We start from the raw sequence: 16,095 nt of genomic DNA, 5'->3' as shown, positions 1-16,095 counted from the left end.
GGATACTGGCAAGCTGTAAATGCTAATAAGGCTGGGTGGCCTTTGAATGCTAATGAATATCTATAAATCTACAAGCAGTGATGAGTGAGTGGTTTAAAATGCTACATTCTATGAATGCCCCACATGTTTCCAATACTCATACCGTCCATTAAGGATTTTCTGTTTTTGTAGTCCCTGTGTGCTGCTTAACACACATTCAGCTTTTCCCAGTAGTAATAACATTTTTACCGTAAGAAGTATATTGATCACATTAACAATTACTATGTTAGCGTTAACAAACGTCAACATACCATTGGTGAAAGGGTTGTCATCAGAGCAGTAACAGTAGGAGTGGCAGTTGTATTATTTCCTGGTTTACTCTCTGGTACCACTTCTACACGTTTTGTTTTATACTGAAAAAAAAAAAGCAGAGTTTAACATTTCAAGGAAATGCCACAACACATATAACTGCTTAGTCCTTAAACAAGTAACTTTAAATTAATAAAACAGGTAAAGTATCATCAAAGTTTTATGCCTAAACTTAAATTCTTATCACACTTCATGCTGATTATCAGAAGTTATGTCAAGTATGTCACTTCTCGTGCTTTATTTTTGAGAGGAGTTTCAAAGTATTTGCATATTTCAAGATAATACTTAAAACTAATTAGCTGCAGCATACATAAACCCAGCCAACACATAGTAACAGTATTTTAATATCGCACAAATTAAAATGAAAGCTCTGCTTTCCTTTTCAACACAGTCATCCAAAATTTCAGATAAAATCTCATACTCATGGTTTTTTTTTCAAAATAACTCATTAGATATAAATATCAGAAAGTGCTTTATTTACCTATCACATTCATGAAGATGGGCCTGATTATTAAGGTTACATTGTCTGCAGATGAATATAGGGGATATGCCAGTTTGCTAAGGTGGATCTTTGCAGCTAGGGTAGGCAATGGGTCTGGCTTAAACATTTGTAGGAAAGGTAAATAACGAACTAAGAAGTAGAATGTCTCTGTGTGTTATAGATAACCTGCTGGATTTTTCTAATGAGTTACTAGGGCCATCCAGGGATATGTGTTGACATATTTTGTTGACAGAGACCTGAAAAGTGTGCCTGTTCTGGGCCATACCTCTCAACCTCTTAGAGCAAGAAATCTGGACAAAGCCATAAATAAAAGTGGGACAAAGGCCCAGAAATAAGGACAATTTTTTTTAAATATTGCTCTTACAAACTTAGGAAGTCGAGAGAATAAAAGGTTTTATATTAGCATAAATTTTCTGAATGGCATGAAGTCAGAAATTCAAATATTTGTTATTATTTTTTAACTTAAATCTTTAATGATTTGACACTAATTTGCCAGAAAACCACAGTTTTATGAAAAACAGAACAAAAATATGAGGCAAAAAATTTGGACATTCTGTGAAAATCTGTACAATTGAGAGGTATGTTCTGGGCTGAGTTCAGTTAAGAAGATGGAGGTGTTAACCTAGTCTGTGCATTATCATTTGTAGTGTGAAAGCTTTCTTTGATTCAAAAGGAAGAAGGTTACATTACTTCTAAGCCAGTCTAAGGTGATAGGAGGGCTTCTTAGCAAGGTTCCATACATGGGAAGTGAATATAAGGTTTTGATTTTATGTTATTCTAAAATATTTTAGTAAGGATTTTCCATTCTGGTTTTATGTTTGGTATCAAACAACAAAGTTAGTTGTTTGTTTGTTTTGCAGTTTATTACCAACTGCACTTCAGTCAGCCTTTTCCAAACTGATGAGAAATACTAAACAAACAGAAAAAAAGAAAAATGGATCTTTATTGGTTGTCCTAAGTCATGTGTCATGTAATTGTACCTATTTAAATTCTTTTTGAGTTGATGGGAATATTCTGATCAAATACTTTGACTGTTGGTGGAAAAGTGCTAAATCATAATAGGGTGAGAGGTTAGCATAATGGTTAAGGTGTTTGTCTTATAAACACAAGGTGCAGGGTTTGACTCTCACATGGAGTAATTGGCTAGGCTTACAATGGCCTACAAGGGAAGTTAGCTTAGTACTAATCTATGAACCTATAAATATTGCGAGAGACTGAATACGTTTGTTGGTGTTTTGCTTTCATAATGATGTGAAGGCCTACTGGAGTTGTTCTTGTAGTCTGGAGAGTTATAAGACAGGAAGGTGAAGAGGTAAGTTATTAATAAAACTGAGAATAAGAGAGGACCTAGAACTGAATCTTGGCGCCCCACCAGAGAAGGTACCGCATTCTGAAATATGTTGCCTCCATTTGACAGAAAAGATTCTGTTGTGGATAACAAGGAAAATTATTCAGTGATAGCACTGAAAGAAAATTAATGAGGTGGGCATAGTATGCAGAGTCATACAGGTAAAGGGGGGTACAGCAGAAAAGGAGATGCATGTAGAAGCAGGAGCAACGACTGTTGGTAGAGATGAGTAAAATAAAGGGAGTGATAGAAATTGGGAGAAGGAGCAACACAGCAGCAATGGTGACAATGACAGAGACAGACACAGAGAGATAAAGGTGAGAAAAGCAAAAGCTTGTTGGTGACCAAGCACAGGAAGCAGTGACAGGAGAAGGGGAAATTAATTAAAATACTTGATAAGAGGACCTGCTCTCCTGACTTCTGACTTCTGGTTTAGAATGGTGGGGAGATGTGCTAGAACAACATACAACTGTGGTATTCCCAGTGGAGACTAGAGTTCACAAGCAGAAGCAGGGCTATGCAAACCAAATGGTCTGGGACATTGCTGTCCTTGGGCCCAGGGCAAGGACACTTTCATAGCACAACTCAATGCAGGCAGTGGCTCAGAATGATGCCAGCATGTAAGGGATAGAACTGCCACAAAGGTCAAAAGTACCTAACTCTGTGTGCAGCTATGCCTGACTCCCATGCAAATTTACTTTGTTGACAAAGGATGGGACTGTCTATTACCCGAACATGTGCATAATTCAGTTTACACTGTATAATAGTGTGGGGAAAGGTGAAATATGGACTTGAGGGCGGAATGTTGTATTGCTACATATGAAATCAAAGCAAGTACAGTGGAAATGAAAAAAATGCAGGGATAAAACATAGGTAGCTCACCAGAGACAGATGTGAGGAAAGACTGGCAAGGGGCAGAAAAGTGTTCCTGACTTGTGATTTTTTACCAATAAAATCATTTTTTTTTTTTATGGGATGGGAGTTACAAACATCTTATGATTAAGGCAGATATTAATGTGTTCATCCATAGCTCTCAACCTTCCATCTCCAAAATGAGGAAAACTAGACCTCATAATGTGGAACAAGTGGGCAAAATGTGGAACACATACTAACAGGTTACTACCAACTTCAACTAGGAAGGTCATAGGATGGTCAAAATATACTGGTTGTACTTATAAAAACAGTATTTAAATGAGTCAATGAGTCATTTCTATTTGCAACTGATATCAGTTAAACAAATAAAAAAAGGGGGGACAGCAACAGTGGTACAGTAGTTAGCATTGTCACCTCACAACAAGAGGTTCTCCAATTCAATTCTCAGCTGGGGTGCCTTCTATGTGGAATCTGCATGTCCTCCTTCTAGTCATGTGGGTTTCCTCTGGAACCTCTGGTTTCCTCCCCCATTCCAAAGACATGCAGTAGGTGGACTGGACACTCTAAATTGGCCGTGTGTGCAAGTGAATGGTACGAATGAACTACCATGGCAGAGCCAGTCACCTGGTGGTGTAAACCTTGGCTCAAGATGACTGCCACTGTTGATGTGACACCCTGACCCCATGTGCAAAATGGAAAAAAGTGGTTGAGGATGGATGGATGGATCAGATAAAAAATTCCTTGCACTGAATGTGTGATTGACCCTTTCAATGTGGAACTTCAAGGAACATGAACTTTTTACCACCCAAATGAGTTACATTCCTCATAATGAGGTGCACTTGAGAAGTATGTGTTCACCCTGGACAGAACGATGGAGAAGTAATCCGGTCAGTCAAGGTCAGAGAATTCACATATATCATAACAACTGTGATAAAAACGACATGTCAAGAGAGGCATTACAGACTCTAAAAAATGAACCACTGTATTGGAAAGTGCATACAGTCATTTGCAGTATACGTTGACCTTTTCCAAAATGCTGTCAACATCAATACCCAGCAGAAGATATGCCATTTTAATTGCTGTCTACGGGCATGGAAGATGCATGGTTATGACCTGGCAGGACATGGAGGAAAGACATGTGGCAGACTGAGGAACTCAAAACCAGTGACAAACTTCATCTTAGTCAATAGCAATGGCTTTGGTGAAAACACAGCAGAAAGATACTTTTGTACCAATGTACTCTTAAGCTGAGGCAGATGAGAGTAGGATCAGATGGGAATAGCAGGAGAGAAGTAATGAGAGAATGAGGAAATAAACAAGAGAAATTATAGTATCAAAAGAATACAACTAAATGGAATGAGTGATAGAAGTTACTTCTGTGCAATACACAGAGTATATGCACAAACTGGAGGATTGCAAGTGACAGTGAAAACTAAAACATTATACCATTAACCATGACAGAGTCATCGGAAAAGATAAATGGCAATGGAATGTGATACTCCATAACTGCAATTTGTACAAGTGAAATAGGGTAGGCAGGTCAGACAGTGGAGTGGTAGCCTGTATAAAAGGGGAGGTCAAAGGATGGAAGGTGGGGCAGAAGACGAATCAATAAACATAAGTACTCCAGCAGTCAGGCTAGAGGGGAAACAAAGGATAATGTTAGTGGATAGATACTACCTACAGGCCAATAGATGTTGGTGGACAAAATTACAAGAATTCAGACAGAGAGGTAAAGCATGAAGAGATTAGAAAAAAGGTGACACTTACGGGAGATCTAAACCTCCCAGGAGTGGACTTGGAATAGTCTGGTATCTATAGAACTGAGGGGAAGTTGTGGTGGTGCTAGTAATAATACAGCAGGAAAGATACAGTAGGAGCAAAGAAGAAGGAGGAGTCAAGGATGTGAGGTCAATACATCATTAGTAAATATTGACCTCTCTACACTCTGGCTTCACCTTAGTATGACGAGGGGAAGGAGGCTTCTTCGCCAGAAATGCAGAATTGGGTATATTGTTATAAGCAGAATACAAGCAGTTGGAGACATGAACATCAGGTAGGACAGATACGTTTGAAAAAAAAAACAAAAACAGTATAATGGCAATAATGGAAAAGGGTCTAGGAAAATAAATGCTGTTAGGTAAGGAAGAAAGTAAATATATATGGAATAAAGGGGAGCAATGAGAAAAAAAGGAAGTGGCATGCAAGACAAGGCAATAAAAAATGGGGGGAGGGGAGTGGGGGTGGGGGTAGAATGAATAGCACTAATATGAAGAGGGAATAAAATGTTAACAGTGGAAGCCAAGGAAGTGAAGGCAAGTCTATGATGGAGCTGTCAGAGTGAATTCCAAGGAGATATTTATGTATAGAGCAGAAAGGAAAATTTATGGACAGAATGATTATGCTGATATAAGGTAGGACGGATACTGCAGAAGACAGAGGACAGGTGGAAGTACTCAGAGAATTCTTCATAACTCGCTAGAACAAAGAAAAGAGAGACATGACACAGACTTTTGTTGAGCACTGTTGAAATGAGGAAGTAAGTAGCTAGAAATGCTAAATCCTGAGGGCGGAAAGGAAAGAAAATTGGGCAAGAGAGGATAAGCCAGATGGAAATGATGAGATACCTCCACATCCTGGCAAATTTTCATTTAGAGATATAACTCAGGTCACCAATCACTGGAGAAATTCCAGATGACTGAAGAAAAGCAATTAAAGTGCTGATTCATAAAGATAGCAGCAGGAAATCTGGGAAGCTACACCTCAGTTAAGATGGCCACAGTGGTAGGGAAACTAATGGTGAAAACTTTGAGAGAGACAGTTGTGGCATACCTGGAGGCAAATGGATTTCATGGCACTAACTACATGGGCTCACAGACAAAATATCCTGGCACAAGATATTAAGTTCTATGCCTAAATTAGTGCGGAACTAGACCACAGCAATCTGTTTAATGTGATCTACCACAGCTTCAGCAAAGCATTTGACTCATTACTTTGTAGAAGGCTGCTGACCAAACTCCAAAGGATGGCTACGGGAAAAGACTCAAACAGGGTTGATACATATCTTACTGGACAATTCAGAAAGTAGTTATAGCAGTGGGGGGACTTTATCTAAAGGTAGAAGTGCAACCACTGTTACACTGAAGGCAAGGTAGGTTGTCAATGTCCTTGTTGATCATTTCCATGATAATTCATTCCATAGCTTTGCATATCAGACTTGACAGACTAATGGGCCTGTAGTTCCCGGGCTTAGTTGATGGTCCACCCTTACAAAGAGGTATGAACAAATCACTTGGCACATAACCTGTTTTGGTGCTGTCATTGAAAAGTGCCTTAAGTAGTCTTGCTATATCACATTTTAGGCTATTTAAGCGGCAACCAGGAATACTGTCATGGCTCATTGAAGCAGTGTTTCTGGCCTTAGCAAGCACCACCAGGACCTGTTCCCTGTTGACAGCTGGGGGGCAGATATGCTAAAAGGGATTTCACAGGGGGTAGTGTGGGGTGTGAAGTTAGAGCTAAAGTTATCAGCCAATAGATTTGCTATGTCACCCTGGTCAGTGAAGGTTGTGCCATTGACCTTGTTGGAGTTTATTAGACCTCTTAGTTTTTGGTTAAGTTGAATCAGAGAACTCTTGTCTCTATGAAAGTTGCTCTTTCTGATTTTGGCCATTTGTTATATACCCTGTTAAGGTAAAGATTCCACCAGTGGGCGTTGTTTTTGGTGTTAGATCTGGGCTAACGTCTGGTAGGTACTGCAGACTCAATGCAGCCATTTGCATGTCTGGAAACAAATTTCAAGCAACACAGTGCATCGTCTTGAGAAGTCTGAGTCCAATTAGATAGTAGGTTTCTGTAAATAATTCTGCATAGGTAGCTGGGTTTGGGGGAGCTGTGAATTTTGACAAACTGTCACTTAATAGGATGCAGTTTGTTTAAGAATAGTTCCTAACTGTTACAGGGTTTGATGGGGTTTCCAGGTTGATTTTTATTTCAAGGGAGCCAGCTTTGTGGCCTGACTTCACTAATAATGATGTGACATGGGGGGGATTTGGTGCAACGCTCTCCCATGATGGTGAATACTAATACTAGGTCCACTATGTTGAATCCTCTGGTTCGAGTGCACACTATCTGGTCCAGGGTGTTTGTGTTGATATGTCCAGGAAACACTGTGCCTGCGAATTAGACAGAGTGTATGTGTTTCACAGTCTATAGAAGGATAGATAAATACACAGGGTATTTGGTTGGATGGTGAATGCCTCTAGCAGGCTTAGGTAGGAGCTGTGAGCTCAAGGGTCATAAAAGGTGACCTGTTGCTGGTCAGGGCATGGTAAAGAACATTGTCTATGGAGACTTGGAGGTGGATGAACTCCAGGGTATCATCATGTTTATTCATTTTGGAGTTGTATTAGTTGCTAATGTTGATCGAGGTGCCTCCACTGGTCTGCGTTGCTTTCAGTCTAAATGTGTGGAAGGCATTGTAATATTTCAATGCCAGAGTACTTTCTGTGGCTTTAAACCAAGTCTCTGTCACAGCACAGATATCCACATATTCCAGAGTGAGGAAAGCTTGTAGGGTGCAGAGTTTCTTGTTTAGACTCTGAGCATTTTTTTTTTTGCTAAGTTCACCATGTCCTCCCATGCTGATAGATATTGGATTCCCCTGGAGTAACACTAGAAACTAAGCCAGTTATTAAAACAATCATTTTCTGTTCCTATTGTGGCATCATCCTTGATGAAGGTAGAATGCTGCAATGCACGTACCTGCCTGTGACACATATTCAGGGAGTTCCATAATGTCTCTTTTCTTATATTTCAGTGAAGTACATCTCAGCTCATTTATACCCACATGTATGATGACAGAATCATATTGGTAGCTGTGGTGCAATGACTTCAGTGCATGAGTGATATTGTGGATACCGGCTCCACAGACGCAACTAACCATTAGCTTCTCCTTGTCCAGCCTGGTGAGAGGGTAATCTGGGTGTTGTACAACAGAATCCCCTATGACAAGATTACTAAGTATAGTGTTTTCTTGACTTATGGGCTTTGTTCTTTGGTAACTCATTGAGTGTAGGCTTATGTGTGGTGTTAGTTGTTACTTTTAGTGTGCACTTTAGTGATTGCTGGGGATAGTTTTTTGGTGTTTGATGGCTTAGGAGGTCTTTGAGGTATTGACAGGTTTCTTTTAAGTGCTTCAGCATAAGAAGGTCTATTTGTATGGTGATCAGTATGCATGAAGGATGTAGTGTGTGTGTTTTTGACAACCTTAAGTGAGATTTTTGTCTCCAAGGAAGTTATGTAGATACATCTGGCACACACTGCATTAGTATCTTTAAAGATTAAAAGGTTGTCTAAGCACATGAAACAATTACTTCATTGTTTCATGATGTCCATATCTACCAAGTTGGCCATGGAGACATTAGGAAATTGCAAATCCATGTTGTCAGGACCTGTATTACGGTTGGACTATTATGGGGTAGGGACATAGTTTTACAGTGGTCACCCAAGTGGTGTCTAGGGTTAAGGCTAGATGTTAATATAGTGCTATGATCTGATATTAGTGCTATTTGATGCCCTAAGTAGCTACCCTAATCTTAGCTCCATCCAAAGCCTATATGTGTTACAGGTTAAAATCCTAAGTACTAGCTTTACAGATTTGCTATTATACATGGTACTGCTAACCAGAACTGAGCAGTGAACAGCTCTGTACAAAAACACCTAATTTATAGAAGATAAAAAAAGCTGAAAACTAACTTTGAGCTTCCTGGAATGCTTACCAACTCAGAGAGATCAGGTAAATACCTTCTGCCACAAGATGGATGATCCTGGTAAAGTAGCTCTCAAGTGCAGATTAACACCCAACTGGGTCTCTAAAAAGCCCTCTGTCTGATGAAATAATCTCACTTTAAGCTTCCCTATTTACCAACTCAGACTGACCAGGTTACTTTACTACTGTTACTAGAATAGCAGTCCCAGTCTTCTTAATGTAAAAACACACTTTGGTTAGCCAAAAGTGAAAAGGTGCCAACTAGCTACAACAAGAAATTGTCCCTTTAAGCCCCCTTTAATGTTTCCCAACTTGGACAGACCACTTAACTATTGCACTCCCACTAGAATTGCTGTCTCAGTTTTCTTAATGTAAAAACAAACTTTAGTTAGCCAAAGTGAAAAGGTATCAGAAAAAAAACAAATAACTAACTTCAACAAGTAAGTCTTTCTTTAAGCTTCCCTGTGTGTTTTTCAACTTGGACAAACCAGGCTACCTTTCTACTCCCATTAGAAATACAGTCCGAGACCTCTTAAAGTAAAAACACTCTTCAGTTTGCCAAAAGTGAAAGGTATCTAAAACAAATCAAGCAACTAGCTACAGCAAGTAATTCTCACTGAAGCCTACCTGTGTGTATCCCAACACAGACAGACAAGACTACCTTTCTCCTGCACTGTTGACACAGATATTGCATTACTGCATTCAGCTGTACTTTTTGGCTTAAATAAAAGAAATCTTCCATTTCTATTTAGCTTTTCTCTCTACCAATTTTTGCTGTTACAACAATGATGTGCTTCTGTAGCCAGTGAATCGGCAGTACTTATTGGCTGGGATTCATTGATTAACACAGTGTACAGCACAAATTAGTTAGGATAGTAGCCACGTGCAAAGTGTGGACGATTCTAAAATACATATAACATGACTGTGCAATGGCATAGCATGGTACACACCACATACTAACGAATGCATAATGACACATACGTAAATAAGGAACGTCATGCCAATAATTCACACAGAATATGCAAATTAAAGAAGCCAAAATGGTGAATTATATCAGAGATATGTTAAAAGGCAGAGTTGTGTGGTGGCCCTTATCCAGTCTTAAGAGCAAGATTTCTGGTGTAAATGATTGCAGACATGCTAGAAAGATAAAGCTTCACGTGTTAACAGCCACTATCAGAACCAGTACTTACAGCTTTGTACTTTATCCCCAGCTGCACCAACAGAAGAGGTAATGACAGCAACTGACATATCCTCACCTGCCAGACCAACAGATTGTGGACCACTTTTAAGTGGAAAAGGATGCTGTAAGTAAGCTAGTCAAACTGTGCTGTCCACAAGATGAATTCAGAAGTATGCATGGTTTGTCCATTTCTGTAGTCACAAAAGTATGCACGACACTATTCATATTAGCTGCATGGACCTTTAAGCAACCTACGGAGGACATGTTAGACGTATAGCAGCCAACAGCCTCATGTATAGTTAAACAGTTCCTTAGTATGATGGTACAACATATTGAAGAGCATATCTGGTTTCCCAGGGCAACAGAGGGTGAAGCAACACCATGTGGATCTTCTATGAGGTAGCCCATTTGTCTTCCATGTGATAGCTCATATTGTAATCATATTGTTATAAAGGTGACACTGGGTCCAGACAGTCTGCAATAAATAAAAACAGGAAGGACCTGACCTGCCAGGTAGTCTGTTATACCTGGAGCTTTACTTATAATCTGTCATTACACTACTTGTGCATTTTACACACTTCATACATTTGGTACATGTTCAGTCCATACCAATGGGTCATATAAGGAAACTTCCTACAGGGCCACCTGGTTGGTAAGTACAAGCACATGTGCAAAGGGCAAGCCTACATAAATAGAAACAATGCATGCTGGGAGCAGGCCACATATAAAATGCTTTGCAAGTAGCAGGCAATGACAGATATCCTCTAGAACCCTGTTTGATGACCATGATACATAAAGAGAACCAACCATCTTGTGCAAGGGCCGTACTTCTTCACCTCTCATCTCATTCTCCTTCCCTCCCACATTAGTAATCCAGTTGTTATACAACTTAATTCACTCTCCTATAACTTTTCTTATAAAGCTTTAAACTTCTTCCTACTTCACAACCTTACACCATCTACTCTCGCTTCATACCTATGCCATTCAGAATTCCGTCCTTTTGATTCGCCTTTTTTGATAAACATATCTCAGTATACTATAATAAATATTTTGCCCCAGTAGTCTCCTTTAATACTAGACTACTCAATGCTCTCCTACTATAAGTAAAACAAGAATATGCCTAACACTGTATTGCATAATTCTATAGCTTCAACATTACATACTTCTTACTGTAAAATTCATATTATTATTTTACTGTTTTGATGCAAATTGTGTAACCCACTTATTATGTTATTTTGTATCTTGTTTGTTTTTTTTAGTAGTCAACCTTGGGATGAGCCTGCAAATGGTCTATTTGGATTAGTGCCCTACTCCAGTCAATAAATAAATAAATAAAAATTAAAATTAAATGTCAGACATAGCAGGAAAGACCCTATAATGCAGTCTATGCAGAAGCACAAAACATAGTTGGCCAGCTTTCAGATGACACAGTAGACATTTCTGATGTTTAATATATCTCAGGATGGAGCACTGCAATATAGTACACGCATATTTAGAAAATATAATATTTTGTGTGTGGCATGCTCTACAGCAAGATGTTGAGTAAAAAATGAAGTGGCATGTGACTGTCATTTTCTTATATTGCTTTCTTGTAATTGTCTTCATCTAGTTTGTATATTGTGGTGTATTTTCATTACACTGTGTTTTAATTGTATTCTACTTTAAACTGCATATTTAAACCAGGAAAGAGACCAGAGCTACGTCTCTTTTGAGTCACACAAAAATTAAATCTTTTCCACCTTGGTGTTGTTGTATTTTTAAACTCAATTGTTTCTCTAGTTGGCTGCCCCTTACACTAATTTGACCTCATATTTCCTTCCATCTTCTCTTTCAATAGCTATTTTCAGTAAGTACAAAATTGTTATTGTGTGAAGTCACTCCCCTTCAGCTATTATAAAACTATAGGCCATCCCACTGTATTTCATAGAGCCAGAATACCAAGTCCCCACCCCCTTTCAATCTGTTTTACTCTTTTAAAATTAGTGGCTCTCAGTTTAGATTGCTAAAGCTTAAATAACCCCAGATTTAACTTCTAACTGCTAAAGTGCACACTGCAACTCTTATGATATTAACCCATTTTCCAACTTATCTTTAGAATCTACATAATCTACTCTAAGACTGCCACATTTTGTCCATCAGTAGTCATCTTGGGATTAGTACTTCTGTTTTGCTCCAGGTGAGAGAAGGTGCATAGGGATATTATTTCCTGGAGACTATTGATCATAAGAAAGCATGAAAACTGCTTCATATGTGCCAGTTTGGAATTTCTGCTTCTGTTTTGCTCCTGGTGAGAGAAAGAGCACAGGGCACTGATTCCTGACTGTCTCTAACTGGGCAGTGAGTGTCAGACTAGGGTTCCTGAATAGTCTGGTTACTATTCAATACATTTACCAAGAAAAGACTACAGCAAGCCTATAAGATCCTGCATCATCTGGGACAAGACTGTTGATCAACAAGGAGCTTGTGACCTGCCTATTATCTTGGGATTGGTGCTACTGTTTTGCTTCTGGTGAGAGAAGAAAAGGGATACTGTATCCAAGCAGTGTGAAGCAGTGGTGAAACCAACACTAGTAGTAACCAGGTAGTAGCCAATTAGGGGAATACCTACAATTCATAATTCTTGACAAAGCTAATTCTTTCTTTTTGGTAAGTAGTGCTTGACCAGTTGCTGTCTAACACAACTTCGGATTATCTCCCTAAATACTTCATCCATAAATCATCAGGATCTAATTTAGTAGTTTCCCCTTAAGTGTTTGGCAGTGCCCTGTTAGACACAGGCACCTGGAGTCAACAGTTTTCCTGTAAAAGCACCCATGAAATTTCAACAATACGTAGTTGCACACAGGGAAACTAGTTTCATTGACAAGCACTGCCACTAGAATTACAAACTTGATACACCTAACATTTCTTTATATTCTCACCTCAACCATCTAATCAATAAAGAATGGCTTATTGCCATGGCTATGAGCTTTTCTGCTATCTCTTTTACCAGCTTGGTGGATATGGGCATCCTGAGGCAATGTAGAAATTGCCTCATGTTTACTGACAACCTGCTAATACTCACATAAACCAATAAAGTATGTAATAAATGTAATTACACAATGTCACTGGAGGCAACGCACTCATATAAACAAACTCCTAATGTCAATATGGTTGTCTACAGTACAGAAGCTGCAACCATCACATGCAGTTCAAAGCAGACACATAGACTCACATATGCTGAGGCACTGAAATATAACCTTCCTATACCCCAAAGGCCTCCTAGATGAAGTATAAATGCCCTCAGCAGCCCCGAATGCACTGTTTCAAAGCAACACCCACATTGACACATACAGCCACATCTCTTGAAGTCTCTACTTCTAAGCCCATAAAGCAAGCCACCACACAATCCAGCATTCTGGTTATTGAAGACTACATTGTATGACATACTGATGTCCCTTTCACAATAGTCAGTAAGGAGAAAGTCATGGTTGGTTGCTTATCAGAGGCCAGGATCCGCCAATTATCCATGCACTTAGATCATTGGCTACAAGTACCAGTATAACTCAGTCATAGTTCATGTCGGTGTAAATGATCTGAGATGTACCACCCTAGTTTATATGATGAAAGATATGGAGCTCTTAGAATATGTGCCCCAGGGTAGTATGAGCCTAGCACTGAGCAGCATTTTACCTTCTCCAGGAATGATGCCATAATACAAACAGAAGATGACTGACTTTAATAACTGGCTTAGTTTCTGGTATCATTTTAAGGAGGTACAATATTTGTCATCATGGAAAAGGAAGGTCAATAGATCTTGCTGCATTGCCAGGGATGGTCTGCACATCTACCCTCTAGGCTTTTGAACAATAGCCAAAACATTGCTCTCCCCCATACTCTATAGTGCCTTTTTTAGGCAATGCCAAACTAAAATACTTCTGTCATAGCAAACTAAAACCAAGAAAATCTAAAGGTGTTACTGCTCAAGGCTAGGAATTTAAAAAAGAAACTCCACTTCATACAAGCTTTTCCTCACTCTAGAGAATGCTAATGTCTGTGCAGTCACTGAGACATTGTTTAAAGCTGTGGACAAAACACTGGCATCACAAGGCTATAATGCCTTCCACACATTTACATCAGCTATTACACAGGCAGGGACTAAAGGTGGAGGTGTCTTGATTCACATCAAAAATAAATATACCTCAAGGCTAGTCAAACAAGACATTGTAGTTGAGGTTCCCCACATTCAAATCAGCACAGGAAATATCTCTTACCATTTCTTTGTAATCTATAGGTCTGCTTCTATGACCCAGTAAACCCATAACACATATTTAAGTTAATTAGAAATACTCACCATCCAACCCAATACCATAATCATGGGTGATGTTAATTACTCAACTATTAACCAGAAATCATATATAACGCCAAATGTGCAAGTGCCAAGATTCCTGGATTTTGTAAACACAAACTCCTTGGACTAGATTGGCAACTCACTGACCAAGGGCACAAATATTCTATACTGGATCCTGACTAAAATGGGAGAGTGCTGCACACCCCTAGTGTAATATCCTCTCTGGTAAGGTAAGACCACAAAACGGTCACCTTTGAAGCAAAAATAAAACCCGGAACTCTAGCTAACACTGGAAAGTTCAAGAACTATGCTAAAGCTAGCTTCCTACTATTAAGTGATAACCTGGTAATGTTTGAAGTCCCCATAAACCATGAGAACACTGCTGCCTACACGGAACTGTTCACAGAAATCCTATACAATTTATTTATTATTATTTATTATTTTACATTTGCTTACCGGGAAAGTCCAATTGGAAACTAGTCCTTTTTCAGTGGAAGCTCGGGGAAAAAAGCTCCACATAAAAAACATATAAGTACACATAATTACAAACAATAGTATAGACAATGAAAAGAACTGTGTACATGTTGATAATATATAGGAATCTAAAAATCACAGAAGAAATACAAGCATGTTAATAGCTACATACAGGCAGCTGCACCAACAGAAATAAGTACAGAACTATCTCAAAACACCAGACACCCTGATGGAACCACAACATCAATAGAATGTATCACAGAAGAAAGAAAATCATAAAAAGAATTAGGAGATGTAGCACCCAGCAGGATAAAAACACTCATAAAACCAAACAAAAAACTCAGAGGGCAAATAAAGTCTATCAAAGCCAAATTTGAGGTAAATTTAGCCTCTCAGGCCCAGGACAACCACAAGGCATTCTTTAGCTATGTCTATAATGTCAAAGGCAATACACTGTTGTGTGCATAGCTCATTGTTAATGGAGCCACCTATTCAGAACCAGAAGTTCATAGGTTCATAGGTTTATAGGTTCATACTAGGCTATCTGCCCTAGGGCATTTATAAGCCTAGCCAGAATGTGTTTGGCTTTCGACACCCATTTTAAATTTATTTTGCTATGCCCTTTTTTGAGGTTAGTATACTGTGCCTCTGTCTAACAGTGACACAGAAGTGATACCCGGGGTAAACCTACGATCTCCCATCCACTCATCAAGATTCCTCTTGAAGAGAGTCAATGAGGGACTCTGCCTAACCTGGACTGGGATTTTATTCCAGAGTGAAGGGAGCCTCTGGGTTATGAATCTGTCCCTCCAGCATGTCCTATTTATTTCAGTGCTGAGGTTCAAGTCTCTCGAGCGTGTAGCTCAATGGGATTTGGATTTTCTTAGGTGCAGCATGTCCATTAATTCCGGGTTGGACATGGCTTTATACGTCAGGCACAGATCGCCTCTGAACAGGCAGTATGCCACTGAGTAGAGCTGGAGTTTCTTTAACCTGGCAGCATATGGCATCTGTTTGAGCCCTTTGATCCTCTTGGTGAGGTACTTTTGGGGTCTTTCCAGTTACTGCAGGTGTCTGGTAAGGTACATCCCAAAAGGGGCATTGTACTCAATTATAGGCCTGATGAGGGATGAGTAAAGAGGCACGATGACCTCCCCTGATCTAGATGTGAATCCCTTCATGATTAGGTGGGCTATATAAAATGTTTTTCTAACCACTTTGGCCACGTGGTTGTCAAATGAGAGATTGCTATCAACTTGGGTCCCCA

The 16,095-nt window shown here is 39.3% G+C and overlaps 1 protein-coding gene across 1 annotated transcript in view; it reads right to left on the bottom strand.

The window, feature by feature from the left end:
* SLC1A1 (solute carrier family 1 member 1) overlaps positions 1-16,095 on the bottom strand; it is an 827,126-nt gene that overhangs the window by 259,148 nt on the left and 551,883 nt on the right. The window contains exon 6 of the mRNA XM_044061099.1: positions 291-392. Coding sequence (XP_043917034.1) covers positions 291-392 — 102 coding nt within the window. The remainder of the gene's footprint in view (positions 1-290; positions 393-16,095) is intronic.

The sequence above is a fragment of the Protopterus annectens genome, chromosome 2.part0, assembly GCF_019279795.1.
Source record: "Protopterus annectens isolate FY-2018-M chromosome 2.part0, PAN1.0, whole genome shotgun sequence".
Classification (NCBI taxonomy): domain Eukaryota; kingdom Metazoa; phylum Chordata; order Ceratodontiformes; family Protopteridae; genus Protopterus; species Protopterus annectens.
The sequence above is the reverse complement of the archived record's forward strand: the minus strand, read 5'-3'. Positions and strand labels throughout refer to the sequence as shown.